Here is a 14,136-nt window from a genome sequence, read left to right as displayed (position 1 = left end):
TTCCCCCCCACAACTCCCTGTGCAAGGATTGTAAATTATGCAAGTTGCCTATTGTTTACACGCAGAATTTATCATTGGGAAAGGAGGGACTGTTTGACCCTGGGTGTGCCCGAAAAGACTAAGGGTATTTAGGTGAAACTAAACGGATGGATGAAGGGGATGCTGAACTAAATCAAAATGCACTATCGAGGTTATCATATATGCATCCTGGTTATCAAAAAGGCGTAAGCGCAATATCTTAGGAACGGCTAAGGGTGTTAGCCTGAATTCTCACGGACACTACTACTACTACTACTACTACTACTATCGCGACTTCAACTAATTGCAACTGCGGTAACAACTACTTGCATCAGCGACTTCTTGCAACAGGGACTACTAGCAACTTCAACTACAACTACTACGACTGCAACTACTTCAACTACTTTGCGACTACTTCCAGGAAATGTAGAGAGGATGTTGAACAAAATCAAATGAGCATACTGGTTGTCAAAATGGCGCATCGCCAATATCTCAAGAACGGCTGAGGGTAATAAGTTGACTTTCAGGGCATGTTGAGGGGTATGTTGGAATATACTCATAGGGGAAAAGGCCTTATTAGACGCCTTCCTCAACACTGATCAAAATTTTGCAATATCCACAATATTAGAGATTTTAAACTATACCTCTTGGGATGCCATACCCCCACAGTTCCCGGGAAAGGGTTATAAATTATGCAATTTGTCCATTGTTTACATACAGGATTTGTCATTGGGTAAGATGGGAATGTTTGATCATTCAGGTGGAATTTTGAGGGGGAAGTTGAACTAAATAAAAAGACACTATGTGCATCCAGGTTACCATAAATATGTATTGGCAACATCTTAGGAATATCTAAGGGTAGTAACTTGAAACTTTTAGGACCACTAATACTGTTACAACAGCAACTGTAACTACTTGCGATTGCGATTAAGACTATTACAACTTGCGACTGCTTACAACTATGATCACTTGCTACTTTAACTACGACTACTTATAACTGGTACAGCAACTACTTGCGACGGCTACTGTGACCACTTACGACAGCGATTACAAATGCTTGCAACTATGACTGGTTGTGAGCGCTTACACATACGACTGCGACTGCAATTGTGAATATTTGCAACTATGAATACTCACGTCTGCGACTACTAGCGACTATTTACGATTACGGCTGAAACTACTTGTTACTACGACAACCTACGACCGCGACTATTAGCGAGAATAAATACTTGCGATTCCAACTGCTTATGACTGCAACTTTTTGTGACCGCATCTATTTGCGACTGCAACAACTTCTGACTGTGACTACTTACAACTTTGAATACGAATACGACTGCTCAAAACTTACGACTGGGAATGCTGCAACAGGTGATTGTAGCTATTACAACTTACGACGGCGACAACTACTACTAGTACTACTGCCATAGCTAAGGTTGTGACTCTGAGTGCAGATACTACTGCTATTGCAACTACTACAACTTGAACTACTGAACTAAATCAAAGGAGTTTAAGTGCATCCTGCTTTTCACATTGGAATGCTGCATTCAGGTTGTAAAAAGGGCTTATCTACAGTATCTCGCGGATGGCTAAGGTTAATAAGTTGATAACTTTAAAGAATCTTGCGGCGGATGTTGCATTAAACCAAAAGACACCAGGTGCATCCAAGTTGTCAAAAAGACACATCTGGGCGTATCTATTTTGATCTCAGGAACGGCTACAGGTACTTAACTGAAACTTTCAGGGAATGCTAAGGGGGATGCTAAAAAAAAAAAAAAAAAAAACTATATGCATCCAAGTTGTCAAAACGGCATATCTTCACTTTCAATATTACAAGAATAGCTAGGGGAGTGCATTAAGCTGACAGATTCAGAAATGTTGGGGATGTCGAGCTTCAAGACATTATGCGCATATTTAGTTGCAACTTTCAGGAGATGTTGAATTAAATCGAAAGATACAATGTGCATCCAGTTTGTAATACTGTGTGCAATATTGTGTAAAATCACTAAGGAGCAGTTAAGGGTATTAACTTGAAATTTTAGGAGAATGATAAGGGGGATGTTGAACTTCATCAAAAGACACTAAGTGCATCCCGGCAGTCAAAAGAGCGCATATTCAATATCCCAGGAAAAGCTAAGGAACTTCAGTCGAAACTTTTATGTGACGTTGAGGAGGATGTTAAAATAAACAAAAAGACACTATTTACATCAACGTTGTAAAAACGGCGTTAGTAAAATATCTCAAAAACGGGTAGGATACTAAATTTTAGCTACCAGGGAATACTGAGCAGGATACTGAACTCAATTAAGACATTGGGTGCCTCCAGGTTGTCAGAATGATTTTTTTTTTTACGCCACTCCTACCAATAGCTCATATTAAAGAGCCGTAAAGAGCAAATTAAAGAGCCGTAAATAAACAGAGCCGAGTGATGCGTCTAATACATATCCATTCTCCTATTCCACTTCCATTCATTTGTAATATTTTTAACATTCTCCCAGGAGTAATATTTTAATTCTTAAGCCAAAAACCTGATAAACTGGATAAATATTCATTATATTAACCAGCAATAAAATTTTACAATAAAAAAACGAGAAGAAATTGATTAAATAAACACACCGAACAATAAGTTTTTCATTGAAAGGCATATCACCCATATTAAACTTGAGAGGAGGAGAAATGAAGTCCTATAAGAATTCGAACTTCAAACAGTTATTGATTGACAACTGCCCCCCTCCTTCTTAACCATAGAAGTTCCAAAGCCTATTGCGTCATTTCCGCTTTAATGAAAACAAACATATTACAAAGATTTTTTTATTCATAAAATTGAAAAAAAACTACTGTTGAATGAAATATTGAATTGCTGAGGTTTTCATAAATTAATTTCATTATATGTTAAATATTCGGTTGTCTTCATATATATTTATGTTCATATAAATACATAACATAAACGCTTTTTTTTTAAATTTACAACTCTGAAAAAAACTGTTGGATAAAATACTGAATTCCAGAGATTTTCAGGAGTTAATATGTTAAATATTGAGTTTATATTTTAATTAGTTAATTCAATTTTAATTAATTTCAAAGCACAAAAACTTAAGCACAAAGAAAAATAAAGACAAAATTTTTCATACCCTGAAATACATCGGAAGCAAATAATAGGTACACCCCGTAGCAACAGATTCCAACCCTTTATCGCAAAGATGAGAAAGGCACAACATTCAAATATTGCTTCTAGGTCTCTTCCTTGTTTTAAAATCTCAACCAGATTTGTTTTTAATGTCTACCACGACACCAAAGTTCGACAACCTCTTGATCGCTCGAACAGATTTTTATGGGAAAAGACAGACGCCATAAACTTTGATCAGCCCATCAAGGCGATCAGCGTTGACAAAAAAAAATATTTGTCCTCGTTTAAAAGTTGATTCTATTGCCGCTGGCCAACTCTAATATACTACTTGGAAAGGAGCAAAGAGAAAGATCTAATTTCTTTGATGACGAGGCCAGATACCAGTCGCAACTGGTGCCTGCCTGCTAGAACAGAGACCTTTCCACTTGAAACCAGAAACATGAGTCGATGTCTTCTTGAGATAGTTTTCTCTAACATAGACTAAAATATTCCTCATAAACTCACACACCCTAGGCTCTAGCCTCTGACTCAATTACTAGCGAAAACTATCCTTTTTGACCCCAGACAAGAATTATGCGCACCTTTTCCAAAATATAATACCACATTCAACAAATCGGCCCGATGTCAGTAGTGTACGCCATTTGGATTTGGCAGCAGCGCCCTAGCAACGAGTTCAAACGGGCCATAGCAACCAGCAGGCGTTTTTGATTACCCGCACCTGGGTGTTACGTAATATGAGTTGCTTATGCTAATGTTTTCTTCAACACATTATTATGTACACCTAGGTCTTACGTAATACTAAGTGCACCTGTATGTTACGTAATATATAAGTTTGTTTACTAATGTTAAGGATAACAAAATGTCACCTGACTTGTTTTACTAGAGCTCAGAGCCCGCTAGTCAAGTGGGGAACCCCCTGTTGTAACTGAGGACGGCACCCACGCGGGTGTTACGCAATACTCTAAGATATGGTTTTTTTCCGAGTTTTTTTTTACTTCGACATATTTTTTCCTAAAGATTTCTTTTTTCTTCAAGATTTTTTTTCTTCGATGTTTCTTTTTGTTCAAGATTTTTTCTTTCTTTTCTTCAATTTTTTATTAGAGACATTTTCTTCAATATTTTTACCTCAGGGAACCTTTATAATCCGTCATCAAAGATTTTTGTCTGCTCTACCAAATCAAACGTAAGATTGAAGATTTCCCCAGCGGAACGGTGTCTTAACCATTTGTGCCAACAAATCCTTCCTAATATTATGTTCCGGGAAATAAATTTTATGAAACAGAGTGATTCCCGCACCGAAAATTCTCTCTTAAGTTTATTAATTTATAAGCTATGAATCGCGGCGTTCATCAATTGTCTCTGAGAGAGCGCTAGAATCAAACAATGTTCTTGACTATTGATCTATTAGGCACACCTGGCTGTTACATTGTTATTGATTTTATGACATGAGCTAGACAAGACTTAGTTTTGATTCCCAAATGGCTTTGTAAGACAATTACTTTTTATTGTACATAGAAGTTATATTAATAAACAAATTTACAAACATTATTGAAACACATTATTCATAGGGCACTGAAATCAATGTTATACAGCTAGGAAAGGCTTATTTTCCACTATAAAGTCGCTCAATCGAGGATTATATACATAAATGCTGATAAACTTGCCGCAAGTATACCCACAACAACAAAACATAATACTGAATGAAAACCATTGCTTTTAATCAATAAATCTAATACTTGCTTTCCAATTTGGTCTAAAAACCTTTGTAATCCAGCGAGAACGAGTATAAACAATATAATATATTCAACATTTTCTAGAATAAACCTTTTTTTTATTCTGTTCAACCAGTAGTTTCATACAGTCTCCTCAGTAAAATTAAAATCTTCTAAAACATAAAGAAATCACCTTTTAAAACACAGCAGCCCTCTCTTAGCATTTTAGATATGGCTCTTAAATATCAACATTGCTTTGAGCGAAACATTTAATCTATTTCAATATCTTTTCCGTCTTTAATTTTATATTTCCTTATTGTTTAAAAAACACATAGAATTTAAATATTTTCGTGAATGAGACTTCTCCTTAATTCCAGTGATTTTGTAAGAATTGGCTGCATGGTGGCATCCATGCGGCACCCGTCATCATTACTTAAGCGGTTTCTGACGTTTGAATAGCCCGATAGATATTTGAACAGTAGGGACATACCATTTCATTGTTAGAACGTGATAATCCAAGGCATTTTACGCCACCGTGGCACTCTGTGGCTCGTGGCACCCTCTGGCGCACATTATCACACCTAGAGCATTTATAGACTTTTTCCTGCAAAAATAACCGTAAACACTAGAATCGATCGTTTAAGTTTTAAGTGGTAATTCGCGCCAGCATGGTAAAATGTGGCCCCCCGAGCCATCTATGTGGCACCCGTCCAAATCAAAAGCGTTTTCTGACGTTTTAATAGCCCTATAAATATTCTTTGTTTGAAGAGTGGGAACATACTATTTCATTGTTAGAACGTGATAGTCCAAGGCAGTTCACGCCACCGTAGCACTCTGTGGCTGGCTCGTAGCACCCTTAGGCGCGCATTATTACACATAGCATTCTCAGACATTTTCCTGCAACAATAACCGTAAAAACTAAAATCAATCGTTTAAACTTTGACTGACCCGTGAAACTCTCTGACAGCCCTCATCATTCCTAAAACATTTTCAGACATTTTCTTGATAACAATGGAGTTTCCAAGGGTATTTTGAAAGTTTTTGTTTGAAACGCATGATTTAGGATGTCTAGTTGTGCTGTTTTATAGTTTAGATTCTGTGGTTAGCTTTGTTGTTGTAAGTGTTTTTTGGACGTTATTCGGTTGAAACGTATGATTTAGGATGTTTAATTTCGCTGTTTCGTGATTTATCTTGTTTGTCTTAGCGTTGTTGGCGTTTCCAAATGTATTTTAGAAGTTTTTCGTTTAAAAAGTATGATTTAGGATGTTTGGTTGTGTTCTTTCTTGGTGTTTCAAAGACTATTTCGGAATAAGTAGCTTAATTCTGCTGTTTCGTGGTTTAGCTTGTCTGCTTTAGCTTTGTTGGTATTTCCAAATGTGTTTTGGAAGTTTATTAATGTATGATTTTTGAAATGTATGTTTGAAATGTATGATTTAAGATGTCTAGTTTTGCTGTTTCGTAGTTTAGCTTGTCTGTTTTAGCGGTGTTTCAATTTCCAAGTGTATTTTGGAAGTTTTTCGTTTGAAGCGTAAGATTTAAGCTATTTATTTGTGCTCTTTCGTGGTTTAGCTTGTCTGTGTTAGCTTTATTGGTTACCAAATGTATTTTGGAAGTTTTTATTTGAAACATATTATTTAGGATGTCAAGTTGTCCTGTTTTGTGGTTTAGCTGATCTGTATTAGCTCTATTGGTGTTTCCAAGTGTTGTTTATAAGTTTTTCGTTTGAAACGTATGATTTATGATGTTTAGTTTTGCTGTTTCGTGGTTTAGCTTGTCTGTTTTAGCGTTGTTGGTGTTTTCAAGTGAATTTTGAAAGTTTTTCGCTCCAAAGGTATGATTTAGGATGTTTAGTTGTGCTCTTGTATGGTTCAGCTTGTCTGTGTTAGCTTTGTTGGTGTTTCAAAGAGTATTTTAGAACAAGTTGTTGAATTCTGCTGCTTATTGGTTTAGCTTGACAGTGTTAGCTTTTTTGGTGTTTCCACGTATGTTTTGGAAGTTTTTCGTTTGAAACGTAAGATTTAGGATGTTTAGTTTTGCTGTTTCGTGGTTTAGCTTGTCTGTGTTAGCGTTGTTAGTGTTTCCAAGTGTATTTTGGAAGTTCTCCGTTTGAAACTTATGATTTAAGATGTTTAGCTGTGCTCTTTCGTGGTTTAGCTTCTCTGTGTTAGCTTTGTTGGTGTTTCAAACACTATTTTGAAGGTTATTCGTTTGAAACATATAATTTAGGATGTTTCTTATGCTGTTGCGTGGTTTAGCATGTCTGTGTTAGCTTTGTTGGTGTTTCCAAGTGTATTTGGAGCTGTTTCGTTTGAAATGTATAAATTAGGATATTTAGTTTTGCTGTTTCGAGGTTTAACTTGTCTGTGTTAGTGTTGTTGGCTTTTCCAAGTATATTTTGGTTTATCCAAGTTTTTCGTTTGAAACGTATGATTTGGGATGTTTAGTTTTAATGTTTCGTGGTTTAGCTTGTGTGTTTTAGCGTGTTTGGTGTTTCCAAGTGTATTTTCAAAGTTTTTGGTTTGAAATGTAAGATTTAGGATGTTTAGTACTGCTCTTTCGTGGTTTAGCTTTTCTGTGTTAGCTTTGTTCATGTTTCAAAGAGTATGGAAGAAGTTGTTTAGTTCTGTTGTTTCATGGTTTAGCATGACTGTGTTAGCGTTGTTGGTGTTTCCAAGTGTATTTTGGAAGTTTTTGTTTGAAACATGTAAATTAGGATGTTAACTTGTGCTATTTCGAAGTTTAGCTCGTCTGTGTTAGCTTTGTTGGTGCTTCCAATTGTGTTTTGGAAGCTTTTCGTTTGAAACGTATGATTTAGGATGTTAAGTTGTGCTGTTTTATGGTTTTGCTTGTCTGCGTTAGAGTTGTTGGTGTTTTCAAGTGTATTTCGGAAGTTTTTAGTTCAAAAGGTATGATTTTGGATGTTTAGGTGTGCTGTTTCATGGTTTAGTTTGTCTGTGTTGGCTTTGTTGGTGTTTCAAAGTGGATTTTGAAATGTATAGTTTAGGGTGTTTAGTTCTGTTGTTTCGTGATTTAGCTGATCTATGTTAGCTTTGTTGGCATTTCCAAGTGTATTTTGGAAGTTTTTCTTCTGAAACATCTCTCTCTCTCTCTCTCACTCTCACTCTCTCTCTCTCTCTCTCTTTTTCTCTTTCTCTGTCTCTTTCTCTCTCTCTCTCTCTCTCTCTTTCTCTCTCTCTCTCTCTCTCTCTCTCTCTCTCTCTCTCTCTCTCTCTCTCTCTGTGCCTGTGTGTCTTACTTTGTGCTTGTGTGTTTTTATCTCTGTGCCTAACTTTGTGCTTGTGTGTTTTTGTCTCTGTGCCTAACTTTGTGCTTGTGTGTCTGACTGTGTCTTTGTGTATGTGTTTTTGTTTCTCTCTTTCTGCCAGGTGTCTGACTGTGTTTTTGTCTCTGTGTGTGTCTTTGTGTGTTCGTGTGTCAGACTGTCTGTTTGCGTAACACAGGCAAGCTAAACCATGAAACAGCAAAAAATAACATCCTAAATAATATATTTTAAACCAAAATTTTCAAAACATATCTGGAAAAACCAATAAAGCTAACACAGACATGCTACACTACGAAGTAGCATAACAAAACATCCTAAATCATATGTTTCAAATGAAAAACTTTATAAATAGTCTTTAAAACACCAACAAAGCAATCACAGAATAGCCAAACCACGAAACAGCCGAGCTAAACATCCTAAATCATAATTTTCAAACGAAGAACTTCCAAAATACACTTGGAAACAGCAACAACGCTAACAAAGACAATCTAAACCACGAAACAGCAAAACTATACATCCTAAATCCTACGTTTCAAATGAAAGACTTCCAAAAGACCCTTGGAAATACCAATAACGTTAAAAAACAGAAGAGCACAGCTAAACATCTTAAATCATAAGTTTCAAACGGAGAACTTCCAAAATACACTTGGAAACAGCAACAACGCTAAAATAGAAAAGGTAAGACATAAAAAAGCAAAACTAGATATCTTATATCATATATTTCAAACCAGAAACTTCAAAAATACACATGGAAGCATCATCAAAGCTAACACTGACAAACTAAACCAAGAAGCAGCAGAACTTAACAACTTTTCCAAAATATTCTTTGAAACACCAACAAAGCTAACAAAGACAAGCTGAACCATGAAAGAGCATAACTAAACATCCTAAATCTTACTTTTCAAACGAAAAACTTCCAAAATACACTTGGAAACACCAACAAAGCTAACACTGACAAGCTAAACCATGAAACAGCAAAATTAAACAATTTCTTCCAAAATCCTCTTTTAAACTCCAACAAAGCTAACAGACAAGCTAAAGTATAAAAGAGCACAATTAAACATCCTAAATCATACTTTTTAAACGAAAAAAATTCAAAATACACTTGAAAACACCAACAACGCTAAAACAGACAAGCTAAACCACGAAGCAACAAAACTAAACATCCTAAATAATACGCTTGAACAAAAAACTTCCAAAACACACTCGGAAACACCAATAAAGCTAACATAAACAAGCTAAATTACAAAACAGGACAATTAAACATTATATATCTTGTTATTCAAACAAAAATTTCCGAGACACATATGGTAACGCCAACAAATCCAACACAGACAAGCTAAACCACGAAAGAGCACAAATAAATAGCTTAAATCTTACGCTTCAAACGAAAAACTTCCAAAATACACTTGGAAAAACTAACAGCGCTAAAACACACAAGCAAAACCACGAAACAACGAAACTAAACATTCTAAATCATACATTTCAAACGAAACACTTCCAAAACACACTTGTAAATACCAACACAGCAAACACAAACAAGCTAAACCACGAAACAGCAGAACTAAACAACTTCTTCTAAAATATTCTTTGAAACACCAACAAAGCTAAGACAGACAAGCTATACCACGAAAGAGCAAAACTAAACATACTAAAACATACTTTTTAAACGCACAACTTCCTAGATACACTTGTTTTTGCTGTTTCAAGCAAAACTTCTAAAATACACTTAAAAACACAATTTTTATCAAGAAAATGTCTGAAAATACCTTAGGGATGATGAGGGGTGTCAGAGGGTGTCACGAGCCACTCACATAGTGGCACGCTGGCATGAAATGCTAGGGAGCATTACGATCTAATAATGAAATGCTATGTTACCACTGTTCAAATAAGAATATTTATCGGGCTATTCAAACGTAAAAAAACACTTAAGTGATGATGAAAGGTGCTACATGGATGCCTCGGGCAGCCACATTGTGCCATGCTGGCGTGAATTGCCACGTGTCATCAGAAGAAACACTATTGGTAATTTTCCTTTAATTTTAAACGATCGATACGGTTATTTTTGTAAGAAAATGTCTCAAAATGCTGTAGGTGTGATAATGTGCGCCAGAGGGTGCCACGAGCCAGCCAAAGAATGGCGAGGTAGCGTGAAGTGTCTTGGATTATCACGTTCTAACAATGAAATGGTATGTCTCCACTGTTGACAAAAAAATATATTTCGGGCTATTCAAACGTCAGAAAACGCTTAAGTGATGATGACGGTTGCAACATGGATGCCACCATGAAGCCAATTTTTACAAAATCCCTGGAAATAAGGAGAAGGCTCATTCAAGAAAATGTTTTAAATTCTATGTCATTTTTAAACAATAAGGAAATATAAAATTAAAGCCAATATAAAATATAAAATTTCATAATATTAATATAAAATATAAAATTTTATACAATAAATAAATTTAATTTTAAAATTAAACTAAAGAAAAAATAATATTAAAGACGAAGATGTTTTGCTAAAGGTAAGAAGCGATGTTGATACTGAAGAGCCATATCTAAAATGCAAGGAGGAGGCTGCTGTATTTTTAAAAAGGTGATTTTTGTATGTTTTAGAAGGCTTTAATTTTACAGGGGAAAATGTATGAAACTACTGGCTCAAGGGAACAATGAAAGGTTTATTCAAGAAAACTTTGAATACATTACATGGTTTATACTCGTTCTCGTCGGATTACAAAGGTTATCAGACCAATTTGAAAAGTGCGTACAAGATTTATTGATTAAAAGCAATGGTTTTCCTGCAGCATTACATTTTTGATGTTGTGGGTATACTTGCGGCAAGTTTCTCAGCATTTATGTAGATAATCCTCGATTGAGCGACTTTATAATGGAAAATAAGCCTTTCCTAGCTGTATAACATTGATTTCAGTGCCGTAAGAATAATGTCTTTCAATAATACTTGTAAATTTGTTTATTAATAAAACTTGTATGTACAATAAAAAGTCATTGTCTTACAAAGCCATTTGAGAATCAAAACTAAGTCTTGTCTAGCTCATGTCATAAAATTTATAACAATGTCAGAGCCAGGTGTGCCTAATAGATCGATAGTCAATAAAATTGCTGGATTCTAGCGCGCTCTCGGAGACAATTGATATGAAACACACGATTCATAGCTTATCGATTTAGAAACTGTGCAGAGAATTCTCCGTGCGGGAAACACTATTTCATAGACTGTATTTCCCGGAACATAATAAGAGGAAGGATTTGTTGGCACAGGTGGTTAAGGCACCATTCCGTTGGGGATATCTCTGGTATTGCGTTCGATTCCTACATCGGAAATAAAAAATCTTTGATGACAATTATAAAAGTTCCCTGAGGGAAAAATCTTGAAGAAAATGTCTCGAAAAAAAAATCTTGAAGAAAAAAAAAAGAAAAAATCTTGAAGAAAAAGAAATATCGAAGACAAAATCTCAAAGAAAAAAGAAATCTTGAAGAAGAAAATATCTAAGAAAAAATCTCGAAGAAAAAAAAATCTTTTAAAGTATTACGTAACACCCGCGTGAGTGCCGTCCTCAGTTACATCCGGGAGTTCGCCACTTGACTAGCGGGCCCTGAGCTCTAGTAAAAAAAAGTCACACGAGATTACGTTATCCTCAACATAGGTAAACAAACTCCTATTACGTAACATACAGGTGTACTATAGTGTTACGTAAGACCCAGGTGCACATAATAATGCCTTGAAAAAAATATTTGCATAAACAACTCTTATTACATTATACCCAGATGCGCGTCATTATAAACACCTGCTGGTTGCTAGGGCCCGCTTGAACCCATTGCTAGGGTTCTGCGGCCACATCCAAAGGGCCTCCACTACTGATATCGAAACTTTTTGTAAAAACTGTGGAGATTATGCCCTTACCGCTTTCTAACATTAAGCAGAAAATAGCAAATTAGAAAAAAAGATAAGACGAAAAAAACTACACAAGCTTTAACTATGTAACTAATTACTTAACTATTATATATAGCTTTAAATATTTAGAATGCAAGATTTTTGTTTCTTCCTTATTCAATGTCGGCTCTAATTTATCCTTCAAAATTGGTAATATTAATTATAAAAAAAAATCCCAAACGAAGGTGTTGGAGAAAAATTAATGATTTAAAGTGACAGTAAAGCGAATTTTTATAAAACTATAAATAAATAAAACAACACAATATCAGACATTTATTTTGCCATAGTTCAGATCAAATACGAAAAATTACACAGCATATCAGCGTCAACTTCTTGCATAGTAGTACATATTGTACATATGGAATTGCAACAACGGTAATAACTTGCTGAATTTGAGCTAATAAGCGTTCTTTATTGAACAAACAAATTAATTTTACGACAATAATCTTCAAACATTTGTCATAGCAAATTTACCTGATTTTTATTATCAGTCAGTGTGCAGAAATCAACGGTAATGTACATCTATTCAATCGAGTTCATCTGAATTTAGCAAGGTACATCATATTATGCATAAAATGAGAATCATATTGAAAATATAATTCCCTAACAATTACAATTACATAAAATTGTTTTGTTCTATGAAAAATGAAATTTGTCCAAACTTGTTAAATTAAATATAAACTTTGTGGACACCCAGCAATTTATCATTTCAGTTTAAGAAACAGTAGCAAATTAATTTTACCTTAGAGGCATTTTTTTTTTTTTTTACTTCTCGACCTGCAGCTTGAATGAATGATTTTATTCAGTGATTAAACCCGTACAGAGTATTTCACTATCTAACCTACAAAATATAGCATAAAATATCAAAAACTGAAAACCACAAGCAAAATACAGAGTATTTCACTATCTAACCTACAAAATATAGCATAAAATATCAAAAACTGAAAATCACAAGCAAAATACTAAACACCACACAGAAATAAGGAAAAGTAAAAAAAAAAATTATACAATATCTAGTCTCTTTGTTCGGTTCAATTATTCCAAAACGGCATACCGAGCCTCTTTAATGAGCCAGATAACATTAATATTAAAATTATTAGAGTAAGAAAACCCTTGTAATTTAAATTGCATTTCAGTTCTTTCATTTTCAAAAAATTTACACTCAAAAAGATAATGATATAAAGTCTCCTCGTCACCACAATCACAATTAGAACAATTACTTTTATTAACCTACATAAAAATGAATTTAATTTACAGTGACCAGTTACAATTTGTGTCAGTTTATAATTAGGAGGAATTTTGACCTGCAGCTTACGATAGTAAATTTTATAACGGACTGAGCGTTGTCGTAATTTTTAGCGATCAAGCACTTCATTCTTAAGTTCCTTGGCAGTAAAGCAGTACTAATAACAGGAAACCAGTCTGCCACGTGTCTATGATACAAATTAATGTTCTTCGCATATCCAAACTGTTTTTGAGACACTTGGACTCGGACACAATTGGGAGTTTTGAACGTACTGCCAAACAGGTCCTTTTCGAATTTTACTCCTTGCAAAGCACACCAGGTGTATACGTCCATGAGGATCAGAATCATACTGGATCACACTAACCAGCCTTCAAAGCATGATCAACAGGTGCCAACTCCCAACACTTTTGAGAATAAACACTAATTTTGCTGGGGTAAACGTAAGGTCATTAGCCTTTTATCAAACAGTTCGTGGTAACGAACTGTTGGTAAGGAGCGACGCGGTTCAATAGTAACTGAAATTCTAAAAAACGGAATTTTGATATCAAAAGATATATCAAAGAATTGGTTTGTTGTGCTGATTCCAAATATATAAGATTTATTAGTGTTACCCATCAAAAGTTACGAGCCTGATAAAATTTGTATAATTTTTGAAAAAGGGGGAAACATCCCCAAAAAGTCATGGAATTTCAATGAAAATCATATCATCAGATTCAGCGTATTTGAGAGCCCTGTTGAAGAAGTTTCAAGCTCCCATCTGCAAAAATGTGGAATTTTGTTTTTTTTTGCCAGAAGAAAGATCACAAATGTGTG

General features: G+C 35.0%; 1 protein-coding gene across 7 annotated transcripts in view; it reads right to left on the bottom strand.

Moving 5' to 3' along the window:
• ema (C-type lectin domain containing ema) overlaps window positions 1-14,136 on the bottom strand; it is a 191,540-nt gene that overhangs the window by 128,671 nt on the left and 48,733 nt on the right. The window contains exon 1 of one of the 7 annotated variants that reach the window (XM_089106382.1): window positions 3,147-3,232. The exons of the other annotated variants lie outside the window; for them this stretch is intronic. Coding sequence (XP_088962508.1) covers window positions 3,147-3,158 — 12 coding nt within the window. The 5' untranslated portion in view covers window positions 3,159-3,232. Of the gene's footprint in view, window positions 1-3,146; window positions 3,233-14,136 lie in introns of those variants that run through there. 7 annotated transcript variants of the gene reach the window in all.

Source organism: Artemia sp. Qi Xiang Cuo, chromosome 20, assembly GCF_049724085.1.
Source record: "Artemia sp. Qi Xiang Cuo chromosome 20, ASM4972408v1, whole genome shotgun sequence".
Lineage (NCBI taxonomy): Eukaryota > Metazoa > Arthropoda > Branchiopoda > Anostraca > Artemiidae > Artemia > Artemia sp. Qi Xiang Cuo.
This window is presented reverse-complemented; position numbering and strand designations above follow the sequence as displayed.